Raw genomic sequence first — 17,664 nt, 5'->3', positions numbered from 1 at the left:
GGATTTATAAGCTTAGATTAACAGAATGTTCGGTCATCAGTATCGTAGGGGGCAACCCTTCTGAATTGCTTGTTTCACATATTTTCTAAGGGTGTCTTTTGCAAAATAAGAGTGTGTGTGGTCTTATGGTGGAAAATACTCCAACGTATCTCCTCCCTATAGCATCAAGGCGTCTTTTTCAAAATGCAGTAAGATGTGTTTTCCTGACAATGAATTGATGGGAGAGACTCATAAGAATTTGTTATTTTTGATGATCTGTGCTTCCTTGATTACTTGTTGACTTTGTTTAGTTATTCTCTCCAAAACTCTAGAGATCTATCATTTATGATTAGGAGCCGCACGACTTGATCATCAATCGAACTCATGAGTCATACAATGCAGATTGCAGGCCGTAGAATATGGACGTCTAGGTTTTACATTTCTATAACTAAAACTTCTATACTAGGTTAGCTTTATGAAAAGGCAAGTTTTCCAGACTGCTTGAAAATTGGACAAAATTACAACAATGATTGACATTGGCCCTCGATAATAGAAGTCCATGATCCTTGTTGGAATGTCTGAGATAGTGATCAGATCTATTAGTTTAGTAAAACAATATGGGTGCCTCAAATCATATTTGTTTTTCATCGTTTTTGTTAAACCGATATCAATTAAGTCATTTATTTTTCATCGTTTTTGTTAAACCAATATCAATTAGGTCACCGCCTTAGTTGTGAGGACAAAGAGGTCCGTGTGCTTTTATTTCTAGAAGGCAGTATCAAACTTTGTAGGTATTTTAATTAAATAATGTTCAGGTACGTGGACCACTATACAACTTGCCTTGTAAAAGTTACAAATGTCGGTTACTGTTACATATTTGTAATGGAATATTCATCCCTTTCAGTTGCATCATTGCACGTTCACTTTTACTCTATATGGTTGTTTTACCTGTACTTTCTTCAACCCTTTTAGTAGCTTGTGTTGTTTCCTATTTATGCTATTGACTTGTACAAGAATTGTGCCATTGAATCCTTGCTCAATTTGTCATCACTTTTTCACTGTTGCCTTGGATTGTTTGAGTTATTATTGATTACTTTTTGTGGTACAACCCATCTTTGTGAAATTTACTGGATGAATTTCACTAATAACGACATTTTTTATCAGCATAATATTCATTAATCATACTCTGGTCCACATTAATTACACTTTGACCCATCAATATCTCAATGTGTAAAGCACCAATGCTTACTTTGATCACGTGTCTTCTTTTTTTTTTTTAAACAATTTTGACCATGTATCTATAAGCTTTCATCTACACCATCCAACAGTTGATCATAGCATGTCTTTAAAGTCACATAGTTGGTTGTTGACTAAGTTCACCATTTGAGTTTGCCAACAAGACAATGTGTCAATAAGAACGGGAACATGCTCAAGCAACTATCCTCCATAATTTTGAGGCAATTTTGTGGAATCTGAGTTCTTAAAGATTGAAAATATTATCAGACACAAAATTTGATATCAACACATGTGTATACACGATTTATGAGTTTTATATTGATTTTTCTCTCTTCGATTTTGATATCACACACATTGTTAAATATTTTTACATCGTTGAAGAAAGAAAGAAAGAAATAAATTGCTTCTAAGTGATGTGATATTTTGACCCCATGAAAAGTATGTTTGTATTGATAGTAAATTTAGTGAAATAACAATGACGTTGTATTTTTGTTCAAGTTGCAAAATCACAATAGCATACCTTGTTCCTCAAAGGTACAATCAATTCAAACATTCGCGAAGTTCTCCATTATAGATTGCATTAGTGGAGGTGCTCTTTACAGTTTTTGTGTTTATAAGTTTAACAACTCCTTTAAACTTTCCTATAAAAAATGACCTTATGCATTAAGATTAGGGTCTTGTTAACATTTCCCTTAAGCTTAAACTGGTATAGAAAAATTGTAACCACACCATTCTTGTTTGTTGTCTCAACTCTCAAGTCATGTATTCTTACAACCTCGTGCACATGCTTTTACCTTGTACCTTTTGGGGGCCTTTTGATGGGTGCACTTGAAACTTTATCAAAGCACTAAAAGCATTAACAATCAAAAGCTCAATATTCCAATAAATTTTCCACTGCAACCTTTTGTAACACCCTGCCAAAGTTGATAAGTTAAAGTTGTCGTTTGCTAATTTATGTGCACTTAACCTAGATGACCTAAGTGATGCTGGAATCCCACAAATTATTCCCTTTTTATTCCAAAAGTTCAATACATTCATATTGCTACCATTATTTTTGGAGTTAATTTAGATGGAAATACTTGTCAAAAAAAATATTTAGATGGAAATAATAGGTCTAATAGGGCACGGTCACACAGCCTATGAAGAACGCATAATTTACCTATTTTTGACTTTTAAAGCTTATTTAAACAAAACAAAAAATTAAACTGAGTGTTTATTTATTTTGGGAAAATGATTAAGAGCTTCTTTAAAAAAAAAAAACATTCTGAAAAATAATAACTACTTCCCCCAAAAAAATGTCTCCAAACCCACAATTAGTGAGTGGTGAGAGAAGTAAACATTACAAGATAATAGGGAAAATTGAGAAGAAAGGGAGAAAAACCATAGGACAATTGTATTAGTTTTCCAAAGTAGATGATGGAATACTATAGGCTAAGTTATACTCTAATGCATAGGATCATAACTAGGCTCCTCTTATAAATCAAGAAGTTAGTTATGATACAAGGTACTAGCTATAGCTTATGATACAAGTTTAATCTATTAGCATTTTTCAATAAGCCTCCCACAAGCTGGAACATGTATATGTTCATCATGCCAAGTTTGGAAATGAAAGAATTGAACTTTGGAGGTGACAATGCTTTTTGTAAGGAAATCTACCAGTTGTTCTTCATTAGAAATAGGAAACAATCTTAAAACATCATTTAGCACTTTTTCTCTTACCAAGTGACAACCTATTTCCAAATTTTTGGTTCTTTCATTGAACACATGATTAGAGGCAATATGTATAGAACTTTAATATCACAATATAAAATTGGTTGTCTGATGCAAGCATGTGTAAATCCTTTAGGATATACAATAACCATTGTAATTCGCATGTTGCAGTAAAAAGGGGATTTATATTCAGCTTCAGAAGATGGTCTTGTAAACGTGGTTTGTTGTTTCTTTACACACCATGAGATGAGGTATGATCCTAGAAAGAAACAGAAGCTTGTTTCTGATCTTCCCGAGTCAACACATCATTCCCAGTCTTCATCTACATATCCTAGAATTTGCAATTCTAGACTTTCTATGAAACAATAAGCCATGACCAGGATTGTGCTTGAGATATCTAATCACTCTGCAGGTAGCTTTATAGTGTGAAATCGTAGGGTCATGTAAGAATTAGCTTAAATGTTGAGTTGCTAGAGTTATATATGGTCTTGTGGTATTGAGATAAAGAATCCTCCCAATGAGCCTCTTATAGAAAGACACGTCAACAAAAGGTTTACTATTGTCTTGATGCAATTTGATAGAAGTATCCATAGGTGTGTTTGCAGGTTTGGAACCTAGAAGACCAAAGGATTCCAATAAATCCAAACAATGCTTTATCTTTGATAAAGTGATTCCTTCTTTGGAACGTGCACCTTTTAAGCCAAAGAAACACTTCAAAACACCTAAATCCTTGATCTTGAAGTTATAATCTAAAATGGATTTGATTCTATTTAACACAATGATAGATGTGCCAACTAAAATAATAATCAACATACACTAATAGAGCTATGAAATCAGTGCCTTGTTTGTATATGAGGAGAGAATAATCCGAAGTTGATTGCATGTAGCCTTCATTGAGTAAGAGTGAAGTGAGTTTCGCATACCATTTTCTACTTGTCTTCTCGAGACCATATAGACTCTTCTGTAATTCACAAACTTTGTTTGGTGCACTAGACAGTCCTTCTGGAACTGTCATATAGACATTTTCCTGTAATTCTCCATGCAAGGAAGCATTGTTGACATCTAATCAATGCAAGTGCCAGTTTTATGTGGAAGCAAGAGAAAGCAATATATTGACTGTAGTTAACTTGGCAATATGAGAAAAGGTATCAAAGTCAAGATCTTCAATCTGATTACATCCCTTTGCAACTAGTATTGCTTTGTATCTTTCAATGCTCCCATTTGCTTTATGTTTGATCTTATACACCCATTTACTACCTCAAAACCCAACTCATATTTGTTTTTTCTTCTTATTTTTGTAAAATTGATACTGGTTAGGTCATCGGTTCAGTCGTGAAGATGGAAAGGACCATAAGCTTCTATTTTTAGACGGAGGCTTTAATCATCATTAGTGAAATCCTCGTGAAAGTTACAAATGCTAGTTGCTATTACATATTTGTAATGGAATATTCATCCCTTTCAGCCTAATGCATCGCACGTTCACCTTATATGGTTGTTTACCTGTACTTTCTTGAACCCTTTTACTAATTTCTGTAATTGTGTTCAATGGGTCCTATTGAATTATACAATAATTGAGCCGTAGAATCCTTGTTCAATTTGTCGTCACTGTTTCACTATAGTGTATAACTACTGCGCTACAGAATTGGATTATCTATATGCTGTCACAGTAATGCCATTTTTCTAGTTCTGTTTGCATTTGTTGAATGAGAAAATTTACAAATATTGGATGAATTTGTATCAAGAGTGCAAGTAAACCATTACTGTTATACAATCCTACAATTTATTTTTACTGTGGGAGCAATAATAACTTAGGATAAACTTATGAACTTGACCAACCCTTCTGATCATAAAATTCTGGTTGTATGTCACTCTCGTTTCCTGGTTTTTTTACCGTGATGTGGTACAAAACTTCCATCACCACTTAAGAGGAGAGAAGATTCTCTCAATTTTTTTTGACTGTGCATTAGTGACTTGGTCATAAGTTCCAGTAAATTTAGTTCCAGAATAACAGAGATTTATAACAAATTTAAAATATAACTAAGATAAGTTGGTTATGGAACGTATGTGGGAGAATTTAAGGGAATGGATAACAATGTAGATTCAGCAACATAAAGGTACAAACATAAAATGTTTTCAGACTTCGATTAAGTTATCGTGTAGTACAACGTTTTTTAGCCAAGTTACATGCGCACATCTGGAAGCAGCTTTTTAAGGACATGATTGATTTAGTTCCGAAACATGCACTACAATATTACAGTTATTTTTCAGGAAAATCAAGGACATTATTTTTCAAGTAAAACTAGAACATGAGCACCGACGTTTATCTTCATATAAATTAAGAGGATAAGCCATATAGGATTAGTTTTCTAATATATGTAATTCTGATTTCTGAAAGACTTGGCTTCCAAAAAGACGTAGGCATAAGAAAATCAACGCTGGGGCACGAAATAGCATATCCAAGAGAATGATGGTAGTGATTTAGATTACCTCCGGACAATATACTAACAACCAACATTTGCTTATCAAAAAATAAAAAAGATTACCTCGGGACAAGTCTTGACCAAAATTCGACCATTTTACATTTCTTTATTAACATCATCCCAATCGGCCTACTGATCATCACATGACGCCATCTCTTCTCTAGCATATTCAACATATCATTAGTATTCTCAATCTTTGCAAGTATTCCTTTGGTCTCAATAGAACCCCATTCTTTGCAAAATCATTTCCAATCATTCTCAGATACGATGGTTGAGCCGCCTGCCTAGAGTTCACAATGTGGACAAAAGGTAAGACCGAGAGATAGGGAGAGGTATGTTTTTCCCCAACTTACAGAAGACTTTCCATGAATTGTCATGAATGGTGAAAACAAGGGGCGAGGGAATAAAAATCCATCATGAAATTGCTGCAGATTAAAATTGGTACGTAGCGCAGAGTCGATGGATGAGTTAATCATCTGCAACTAAATCCATACCACATTGCATATAAGCTTTTCAAACAACTAAACAAGTGTATACCTATAAAGCCAATTCAAAATTAACCAAATGATACAGTATGTCTACATCAGCTCTATAGCAATCAATATTATATTATCAATGTATAAACAAAAAACCTCAGAGTCCTCCATCCAAGTCACTTCATATATAAATTGTACTCGAAGAGTCATGAGACGGAGACCCTCTTAGCTATAATTGCACTATTATGTAGCAAAAATCACACAACATTAAGCATGTAAAGCATGGTAAAAACTAGAAAATTATTGAATGCAAATTGGTTATAAATCCTTGGTGGTATTTTGGGAAAGCTCTTAACAATCCTCAGATGAACAGAATGCTGAGCTTTCTTCCTCAATTCTTCCATCTTCTTCTACTCTTCAATCTTCGTCTTCTTCTTCTTTTCTTCAATCTCCTTCTTCAATTTTTCCATTATCATATTCAGATGAGAGGCATGCTTTTCATCAGACCTGGCCTTTAATATTTTTTCCCTTTCAAACTGTAAGCCCTCCCTATGACTTTTCCAAAAAGCTTCTTCCTGCCTTTCAATCTTTTCCCTTTCGCCGGCTTTCGGCACCTTGGATAATATCCCAGAAATTCTTTTTGACCTTCTCTTTTACCTCCTTATCTTCCACCTTCTCTTCAGCCTCCTCGACTCCTTTCCCTCCATCCTTCACGGCAGCGGAGATTGTGTGGGCTGATCTGATAGCTGACAGGGTGGCAGATGGCGTGGTAGTGCTGCCATAAGAGGGGACGTGTAGGGTTAAGGTTGAGAAGGGTCCAATTCCGAGGTTAGAGATGAGATCAGAATCATTTCCTCCAAGACTATGAGAAAGGAAAAGACACTGATTCAAAGCAGGTGTTCCGTGGTGCTCTTCGATCGCGGCCTTTAGGTGATGGAGAGTGGTGGTGTTAGGGTTTACGTCTAAGGCAAAGCTTTTACCGTTGGGTAGCACAATGAATACCATTTCTATTATGGTGCGTTAGATTTGAATGTATCTTTTTTCTGTTACAATGTGAATGTATCTTTCTTGAAAGGAAAAAATGAATAGATGTTTTCAAATGGTAATAACAATCTTTTCTTGTTTTGTAAATGGAATGCTCATGCGTAACCCTAAAATTATGTTTTGGCCTTGATCAATGAATATGCAAATGGGGAAGTCTCAAAACTTCTTGAATATTGTTGATCAGAAGATGTATTGGATCGCGACCTTCAGATCACGGAGAGTAGCGTCGTTAAGGTTCACATCAATGTTTTGAAAACTGAACCGGGGATCGAACATCTCCGGTTCTTGGTTTAACCGGACAATTAATTAATTAATTACAAAAAATTTAAAGAAAATATAGTTTTTAAATGTATATTTTACTTCCAATGTTTTTTACCAACATTTTACAAGTCCGTTCCGGTTTTGAAAACATTGGTTCACGTCTAAGGTGAAGATTTTGCCCCTCAATGAGATGAATACAGTTGTTACATCAAATGGTGCATAATATAAGAAGAAAAATTAAAAAAATATCAAATTAAAAAAGGATGGTTTTACTATTAGATGGTGGGTACGTAACATAGCTCCAAGCCTCCAACAGTTAATCATAGCATATTAGCATGTCTTTAAATTGATATAGTTGTTTGTTGACGAAGTTCACCATTTGAGTGTGCCAACAAGACAATGTGTCACAAGGACGGGAACATGCTCAAGCAACTATCCAAGGTAGCACTCCATAATTTTGAGGCAATTCTGTGGAATCTGAGTTCTTAATGATTGAAAATATTATCGGACACAAAATTTGATATCAGCACCATATGTATATATGATTTCTGAGTATTATATTAATTATATTAATTTTTCTCTCTCTACGATTCTCTGACACCACACATATTCGAATTGTTGTCCAACATTTTGTGTCTAAGTGAATATTTTTACATTATTGAAGAAAGAAAGAAAGAAGAAAATTGCTTCCAAGTGATATGACATTTTCTCCCCATGTAGGGATGGCAATGGGTACTTTTTGGGTATGTAGGTATGGCAATGAGTCCACCTCCATACCCGCATTTATGAAAAGTCCTCGTACCTGAGCTCATACCTTCGTGGGCAACAAATTTGGTGTACGTCCCCGTACCCTAAGGGCACCTAAGCTCCTATTACCCGCACTTTAACAACAAAAAGACAAAAATAACAAAAATTATCACATCTTAATTAAAATATGATCTAGAATCTCTTAAATCAAATTATAAAATACTATATATCGTAATTAGTCAAATAAAAATGATCTACAATATTAAAAAATAAGTGCATATTACAATGTGATCAAACAAAGTGCATATTACAATAAATATCAAAGATTCATGATTAATTAACTAATTTTAATATTACATAAAATTATAGTTATAGTATATATAATGTGCAAGCGTGGGGTGGGCTGAACATTAGAGTTCCCGTACCCGCACTCATACCCGTTCAAATTTGCAGGTAATTATCCAGGTTCTGACCTAGACTCAACAACGTGGATATTTACTTGTCCATCATGGGTATTTCTTGTAGATGATATTTAGGTTTGGGTCCAATTGTCATCCATACCTCCATAAAATGTATGTTGGGATTGATAGTAAATTTAGTGAAATAACAATGACATTGTATTTTTGTTTAAGTTGCAAAATCACAATAGAATATCTTGGTTCTTCAAAGTTATAGTCAATTCAAACATGCACGAATTTCTCCATTATAGATTGCATTATTGGATTGCAGGTGATCTTTAAAGTTTTTGTGCTTATAAGTTTAGCAACTCCTTTAAAGTTTCCTATAAAAGATATCCTTATGCATTAAGCTTAAACTGGTATAGAAAAAATTGTAACCACACCATTATTGCTTGTTGTCTCAAGTCATGTATTCTTACAACTTTGTGCACATGTTTTTGCGTTATACCTTTTGGGGTCCTCTTGATGGGTGCACTTGAAACTTTATCAATGCATTAAAAGCATTTACAATCAAAAGCTCAATATTCCAATACATTTTCCACTGCAACCTTTTGTAACACCCTGCCAATGTCGATAAGTTAAAGTTGTCTTTTGCTAATTTATGTGCATTTAACCTAGATGACATCCATAAGTGATGCTGGAATCCCACAAATTATTCCCTTTTTATTCCAAAAGTTCAATACTTTCATATTGCTACGTACCATTATTGTGGAGTTCATTTAGATGGAAATAATAGGTGTAATAGGGCATAATCACACAACCTATGAGGAGTTAATTTACCTACTTTTGACATTTTTGGACGTTTGGAATGAAAAGGGAATAATTTGTGGGATAAAAGTGTAATAGGTAAATTAACGTTTTTAAGTTATTTAAACAAAAAATAAATTAAAAGTGCTTACTTTTTTTTTAAATGATTTGGGGCTTCTTTAAAAAAAACATTCTGAAAACGAATAACTACTTCCCCAGAAAAAAAAAAGTTTCCAAACACTCAAATTAGAACTTATTTGATTTTTGTACCAAAAAAAAAAAAGAACTTATTTGATTTGATTAAGTAATTAGGTGAGACCTATAAACTTTGAACCATGTTTATTCTACTCAAGATCAGATAAACCGATTTACTTATTAAGTATTTTTTATCTAACATTTATTATATTCCAAAGGTTGGTAAAGCCTAGCCTTGTAAAGAAAGAAAAGGTAAAGTCTTAACCTAATTCAACACATTTTCACATCAAATAATGGACAAAATGGTTAAGTACTAACTATTAACATAGTAAATCAATAGAGAAAACCTCCACTTATCAATTCGTAACTTTAAAAGAAATATTTTTATATTGTATGAATCATGAAAGTTTGTACATACTTCATCCGGTTACTATTATAAGCAAAAATTCACTTTTTTATATTCATTCAATAAATGATGTATGTGGTCAACGTCAAATCCTTGTCTGAGTTATTTTCCCTCAGTATAATAATTAGGGTATTTTCCCTAGTAAACTTTTTAAGATATCCTTAGTTTGCCTTTTTTACTCGCTATAAGACTAATCATCAAGTTGACGGCAACGCATCTTTTTTTAAATTGAGTTGAACTCAGATAATATCGAACACACATTCTTTTCTTGAGAAAAAGTCATTTTACCAACTCTCCCAACGCTAAGTTGATAATCCATTTTGAGTTGTAGGCCAATTTCTCCTCTCTTAAAAATATAAGAATTTTTATTAAACCAGGATGAATTGTGCCATTGATCAAGTTTGCGCATTTGGTGGTATTGCTTCATATTTTGGACAAATGAACTTTTTCATAACTGTCACGTTTTGCAAATTATCAACATATAATTATTCTTCTAACATAGTGGTTTAGGAGGATTGAATTTGCGATCGTGCATGCCTCAAAAAGAAGAAAGAAAAAAATGGAATATGTGATGGAAAAAAATTGTACAAAAAGATACATAAAAATTGAAAGGAGTGAAAATAGATGTTTTCTTTTTGAGCTTGTAACTTTAGTTTTTATAGAAACTCGTATTAGGAGATCCTTTGATTTGAAAAAAGTGGATTTAATTGCAACCCACGAGCCTATTTTAATTTAGGTGCTTTAAACTAGAGGCTATTATATATGTTGAAGATTTATAGGAGTGGTTGCAGATTGCATCTATAAACTTGCACGCAAGAGCAAATTCAAGTCACCAACGCGTTTGTTTAAACGTGCAAAATCGATTTTTCGCATACTTGTTCTCAAAATGGAAATCTTCTTCAAATGTACTCCATGGTTATGGTTATGCTAACAATAAACATGGAATAAGATTATATTATTAAAGGAAAAAGTTGCCAAACAAACAAAAAAGTACTGAACCGCATTAAATTAAACACATTCTGATGAGAAACATCCAACTAATCAGCACTCTGATTTTTTCTTCACGTAGGGTATATGTCAAAGTTGGACACTCAAGTTAAAAGAATTGAGATCCTAAATGTATGGATGATATACAAGCAATGCACAATCAATTCTAGATTTTTGTCATAGTTTGGATGATTTTAGTTTTTGATATACCATTTTAATTAATTGTAATTTTCCTTAACTTTTCAGTTATATATAAAAAAAATATTTTGCTCTTGACCCAATAGCTAATACATACTCAAATAAAGAAACATACAATGAAAATATGGTGACCTGTGTTCGAACTTGTAGTCCTACATAAAACATCCTCACAAATCGAATCACGAGGTTGTAACAACTGATAAATATAAATAATCATTTGTAAAAGAATGATATTTTTTTTTTTGAAAGATTAATTAACAGCATTTTAAAATTTATATTTTAAACAAATGTATATTTATATATTTTTTATTAAATAATATTCTTAAATAAAAAAATTTAAGCCTGTTTTTGCTTAATCATACATACATGCATTGCATGTATCTATGATAGACATATAAAAGGATAAACACATATAAAAGCAAGGAATATCAATATATATATATAATAAATGATGAAATTCTTTATATATATCCTCATTTGATTTTTCACATCTTTAGTCAACAGTCATCGAGATTATTTTATACTTTAAATACATTGTATTTCTTTAAGAGTCAAATATATTTCTTTAAAATCAAATATTTCTTTAAGGTATATAAAGATTATTTTCTAAAGGGATGTAAAGAAACTTATATTTAAGCTTAACCGTGGGAAAAAATATTTAATAGCTTAAGAAAAAAACCGCAAACGTAGAAAATAAATATATGAAGTTTATAATTTTACACAATCATACATGCAAATGCATGATAGATGAGACACTCATTTGCATTTGGGTTTTGTATATAGAGACAAGTTGGAACACATAAAATACAGATTTCAACTATAATTTTTTTTTTAATAGTTTTTTTTTACAGGAACTACATATAAATGCAATAGGGAATTTTGGGCTGACTTTTTTTATTAATCCAATTATATGTTTGAATAAAATTTTCAATAGTATTATTTATTGTTGATGTCACTAAAAAAAATGATAATTTATATTGTATTTGGTATATTGTTGATGTCATTGGAATAGATTAACAAGATTTGTTGGATTTGTTATATTTTGAAAGTCACAAACATCTATATTGATATTTTTAATCAAAATCAAAATTTCAGAAAAAAATACTGTTTATAATTTACAAACGTTAACACAATAAAAAGAGTGATCTGCTGGTATAGATAATAATAAATCTAGTGGATCATCTAACAAATTTTGGACATCATGGATTTTTTCATTGCATACATTGTTAATTCTCGTACTCACTCTTTTAGTCTTAAGTCACATTTGCACAGTTTTGAAACTCAACTCGAACCGGTCGGTCAGACCGATCAAATCGAAAACCGGTGGGTAGACCGGTTCGAGCATACCTTCAGAAACATGGTTCGGCGAGAATCGGTAAATACCGGTGACTCAGCCGAGTTATGGGTCGAACCGGTTCTTTTCTTCATTTTTTTGCTGCTTTTAACTTAAATCATGTTACAAAAAATGGCAGAGAATATATGGGAGTTGAACTCGTAACCCTCCCATTCAGAAACAACTTCCTAACCACTAAAGCGCTTGTTCATTTTGTTTTTGATTTGCTTTTAATAAGAATATATTAAACAAATTTTTGGATAAGATTATAACTATCGAAATATTGAATACTGTACAAAGCAGATACCCATTAATTATTATTTTTAGTTCGTAAAAATTCCTCACAAAATTAACGTTTAATACTTTACAAAGCAAATACCTATCATTTTTATTTTATTTTTTATAAAAATAACTCACAATATTAACAGACAGAAACATAGACATATATAATGATAAAGCTTCACTGAAAAAAAATATAATTATAAAGCTCATATATTTTATTTAAAGCTCATGAATAATTACTCTTCGCTTTTTTTTATCACATGAATAATTAGTCTATGAAATTATGTTTGTTGGATATTTGTTTTTATTTTATATATGTTATTATTTTAGTTTTTGGAGTAATCGAGTCACCGGTTCAATCCGATTTAATATGATTAAATACCTATACAAATTTAATCTGAACACTGGGTTATCTAACCGAGTCTTGCGGTTCAACCAATGACCCGATGGTTCGACCATCGACTCAGTGACTCAGTTCCTCTGCCGAGTCGATGACCGAGCTGAGTTTTAAAACTATGTTTTAATGTAATGAGATGTAATATCCCTAAATTATTCCTTAGTTTCTTTTTTTGTTCCTTCTTTTATAATAATAAAAATAAAAAATAGGTTAAATTACACTATGACTCCTTTAAGTTTGAAGTTTGTAACAGATTGGTCCTTTAAGTTATTTTTGTCACACATAAGTCCTTTAAGTTTGAAGTTTGTAACAGATTGGTCCTTTAAGTTATTTTGGTCACACATAAGTCCTTTAAGTTTGTAATCGTTTTCAATTTAGTCCTTCTGGCACATCTTCGTTTTGGTTAACAGAAGGACTAAATTGAAAACGTTTACAAACTTAAAGGATTTATGTGTGACCAAAATATCTTAAAGGACCAATCTGTTACAAACCTCAAACTTAAAGGACTTATGTGTGACAAAAATAACTTAAAGGATCAATATGTTACAAACCTCAAACTTAAAGGACCTTTGGTGTAATTTAACTGAAAAAATAATAGCTGACTTACTTGCAAAATTATTATTTTGGTGGGAAATTTGCAAAAAAAGTTTTTGTTTCAAAATAAATACTCCCTCCATCTCATTTTAAATTATCTAACTTGAAAATGTGCATTATTAACATAATAACATACTTTGGCCATATTTTTCTACCAATATACAAAGAAAAATGGTATCATATGATATGTTGTTTGATTTGTCTCAATAAATATTTTCAAAATATCAAATTATTATAATTTTTTCTAATAGATTATTAAATATATTTAAAGTCAAAACTATGCAAGACATACGTGACAGAGTCAAGTGTATCATATAATATGGGACAAAGTGATATTTTTAATTTAATTATTTTTTATGAGAATTTTTTTTAGATGAGTGGAAACTCGAAGGCTCAATAGAGTCCGAACAAGTCCCAAGGCTCAACTAGGGATGGCAACAAAACTCATATATGCGGGTACCCGCCCGAACCATATTCAATTTGACGGGTTTTCTCCGTTTTGACCGAGTTTGGGTATGTGTTTAGGTTTTTTCCGATTTCAAAACACAGGTACGGGGCGGGTAACAGGGATATACGTACTCACCCCGAACTAATAACCAAACCTGCTCTGAATATAGAAAATCAATTTATTACCCCTTCATATAAATAAAAATCCAAACTCTAAATCATTTCACTCACACAATCAGAGTCTTCTATTTTTTTTCTCATTAATAAAGATAAAGAATAGATTAAAATTCAAGAATTTTTCAGGAATTTGTAGTTAACGGTTGCTATTTGTGCTGAAATTTTGACTTTTCTTTTGTGACTGAAAGGTATAGGTATACATTTGTTTTCAATAGAAAAAGGGGATTAAAGAAAACGGAATTTAAGATACACACACATCAAAAAAAAAGAATTTTAGAAACCCATTTTTGTTTTTTTGAGAGGAGGAGGGGTATTCGGATCTATTTTTTTGTATTATTTTGGCGATAGTCTTTTAGATGACACTCGCTTATCGTAGTTCTCTTTTTTTTCCTTCCATATCTCACACTCTCGACCTCTCTCTTCTATATCACCATAGTTATCGATCACCATCATCTCTTTATTGGATAATGCATTACAACATTGCGCTCGAGTCTGACAAATACTTTTATTTTTATTTAAAAAAAAATTCACTACGAGGATAGGGATGGGGGGGATACCAGAACCCGTCGGAGACGAGAAAGCAATTCGATTTCTCATCTTCGTTGAGTATGGGTAGGTTAACGAATAAGTATGAGAGAATATGGTACAGGAACGAAGAAGATAACACATGTCTCTACCCCATCCCATTGTCTTGCCTAGGCTCAACAAGTGCATGGAAGTATTTAGAAATCACGATCAATTAGGTCCTTTTTAATTTTCAAGGTGATTTAATTCTATATTTTTTATATTGTACACAATTTTATTAATTTAATTAATTATTCATATACAACATAAATTCAATATCTTATAATTTCTAATTATCATAATATTACATAAATCAATATTCCATTCGTTTCAAAATGAGTGTCACTTTAGCCAAAAAAAATTATTTCAAAATGAATGTCACTTTCAGTTTCCAATGCAATAATAACTTTTTCTTTTCAATTGTACCCTCCAATTAATACTCTGCACACTAATTCCAAAATATTACTTTTAAAACTAACCAATAGTTAATAATGATAATTTGGTAAAATAACCATTCTTTTTCTTTTAATCATTGCATTTGTTAATATGTGTGTAAACACCTAAAACGACACTCATTTTGAAACGAAGGGAGTATATGATAAAGATGATATAATAAAATATTCAAGAGTCAAATCTTTTGTCTCTGTATCTTTTTATTTTTATTTAATTTAATATATTTCTTTTTTATAAAAAATATTATTTAATTTTTCACATCAATAGTCAAATTAGTCTTTGAGATATTTTTTATACTTTAAATAAGTACATATTTTTCCAAGAGTCAAATGTATAAATATATAAAATTCTTTCAATTTAAGAATAAGATAAAAACCGCAAATTTAGACAAGGATAATTGAACATAATCCCCTAAAACGTTGTTGTTATCCTTTCATGCCATTAAAAGTTGTAGATAAGGATTCATATTTCCATTCCATTTTCTCTCACAATAATTAATCATAATTAATTTATTAAAACGTGATTTTTTGTCACTATCTATTCCACGTCAGCATAAACTTCTTCAATCTAGTTCTTATTTCTCCGCCGGCAAAAAAAAAAAAAAACATTATCATTTCTCATTTTCTCTCTCACAAAAAAAAAAAACATCATAGGTAGCGTGAAACTCGTTCGGTTCCTCGTACTCTCTTTCTCTCTGTCTGTCTGTCTGTGTTCCTCGTGAATTCCTTTGTTTGTGTTTTTTGTTCTCATTTTTATGGATGTTATGGTGGGACCCACTTTCTCCATCGACGTTCCTTCATCACCGCCGTTCGCGGGAGCCGGAAACCGTCCGACCGGGAAAGTGTTTTTCTCCGGCGATTCACCGGAAAGTTCTTCATCGATTGGAACACCGGATGATAGTGACATCGAAAACGATAATGTTTCACCGAAGAGAAACCGTGATGAAGATGACGATGATGAAGAAGTTCAAAGCAAGTTTAAGGGTTTGGATTCTCTTGATTCCTTAGAAGACTCTCTTTCCATCAAGTTAGTTCCTCTTTTTCTTAATTTCTTGATTAATTTAGTTAATTTTCCTTAATTATCTGTTTTCTCTTTCAATCTGAAATGGTGATTTTTTTAATTTTTTTCTAATTGGATTTTTTGTGGTGCATGTGTTTTTATTTCAATTTTATTTTATGTATTTGATTTGTATTTATTCAATTTTGTGTTTTTAATTTTTAATTTCTTTTTATGTTTTTATGTGTGTGTTGGTTTGATGATTGATTATTAGAATTTTTATTTGTTAAATTTTTGTGGATGATGATTATGAATTTTCTGATAAGGGATAGTGATTTTTTTTAATATAAGCGAATCAGGAAGGGATTATCGAATCATTTTATAGGAAAATCAAAGTCATTTTCGGATCTATCTCAAGTATCAACTGTGACTGAACTAAAGAAGCAAGAGAATCCATTCAACAAGAGGAGAAGGCTTTTGATTGCATCAAAGTTATCAAGAAAGTCATTTTATTCTTGTTTCAATCCAAAATCAATGCCTCTTTTGTCTGTGAATGAGGATGAGGATGATGATGATGAAGATGAAGATCAAGGAGGAGAGAAAGAAGTCACAACAAAAGGATCACCATCATCTTCATCTTCTTCAATGGAGGAAAAGAAGAATCCACAAGAAGAAGTGATGATGAGACAGTTTAATCATAGAATGCCTCAATCTTATGCTAATCATATGAGGCTTAGATTAGGGAGCTTTAAGTCTAGGAGCTTTTCTCTTGCAGATCTAGAAGAACATGATGAGGTGGATGAAGATGATGATGAGGACAATGATGAACATTTGGATTAAAAGTACACAAGTGTGTGTGTAATTAGTATTGAACTTTTAATTTCATTTTTTGTATAGATGAGCTTTTAACTTTTTTAATTTTTGTTGGTATCATAGAGGGATCTTTTACTTTATAAGGATATAAAGTAGGCATGTTCTATGGTGATGGTGGTTCCGTTTGTGAAAATAGTTTGAAACTCTAATGGTGACTAATGTTGGCCTTTGGAAGTGGAAGTTTACAACCCTCTTTGTTGCAACGTGCAAGATAGTGATTTGATCGGTGTCAATTTGATAAAAGCAAGAAAAAACAAAAAGACATGCTTCAAAATGCAATTCATAATTGTTTTCATTTTTTTTCTTCATCAAATTGACACCGTGACCTTTAACTTTAATCGTTAAAGGGAGATGTCGATTGCCATCGAAAGTTTTGAGCAATTTTCGAGTAGTGGATTAAGGTAAACTACATTAGAATTTGTTTATAAAGTGCATGTCTGAATATCACATTCACAAAATCTCGTTAATTACATTAACGCACAAAAACATGGTCAATTTAGCATGTGTTTGATAAAGTGTTACATTGAACCAAAACATAGCAATTTTTCGCGTCAACTCAGAAGCTACCATTTGGAGCTTCTTAAAATTGCGGCAAAAGCACATTGAAAACCGTGAAAAACGTGA

At 32.0% G+C, this 17,664-nt stretch overlaps 1 protein-coding gene across 1 annotated transcript; it reads left to right on the top strand.

Annotated features, from left to right (window-relative positions):
- Nucleotides 1-15,777: 15,777 nt before the first annotated feature.
- On the top strand, nt 15,778-17,214 carry LOC146952709 (KID-containing protein 1-like). The gene is made up of 2 exons (XM_085704750.1): nt 15,778-16,197; nt 16,527-17,214. Exons 1-2 carry the CDS (start codon nt 15,926-15,928, stop codon nt 17,005-17,007), a joined length of 753 nt encoding a protein of 250 aa, XP_085560876.1. The 5' UTR covers nt 15,778-15,925; the 3' UTR covers nt 17,008-17,214.
- Nucleotides 17,215-17,664: the final 450 nt, after the last annotated feature.

Source organism: Medicago sativa, chromosome 1, assembly GCF_051527215.1.
Source record: "Medicago sativa cultivar Bolivia chromosome 1, Bolivia_mono, whole genome shotgun sequence".
NCBI classification, from domain to species: Eukaryota; Viridiplantae; Streptophyta; class Magnoliopsida; order Fabales; family Fabaceae; genus Medicago; species Medicago sativa.
The sequence above is the reverse complement of the archived record's forward strand: the minus strand, read 5'-3'. Positions and strand labels throughout refer to the sequence as shown.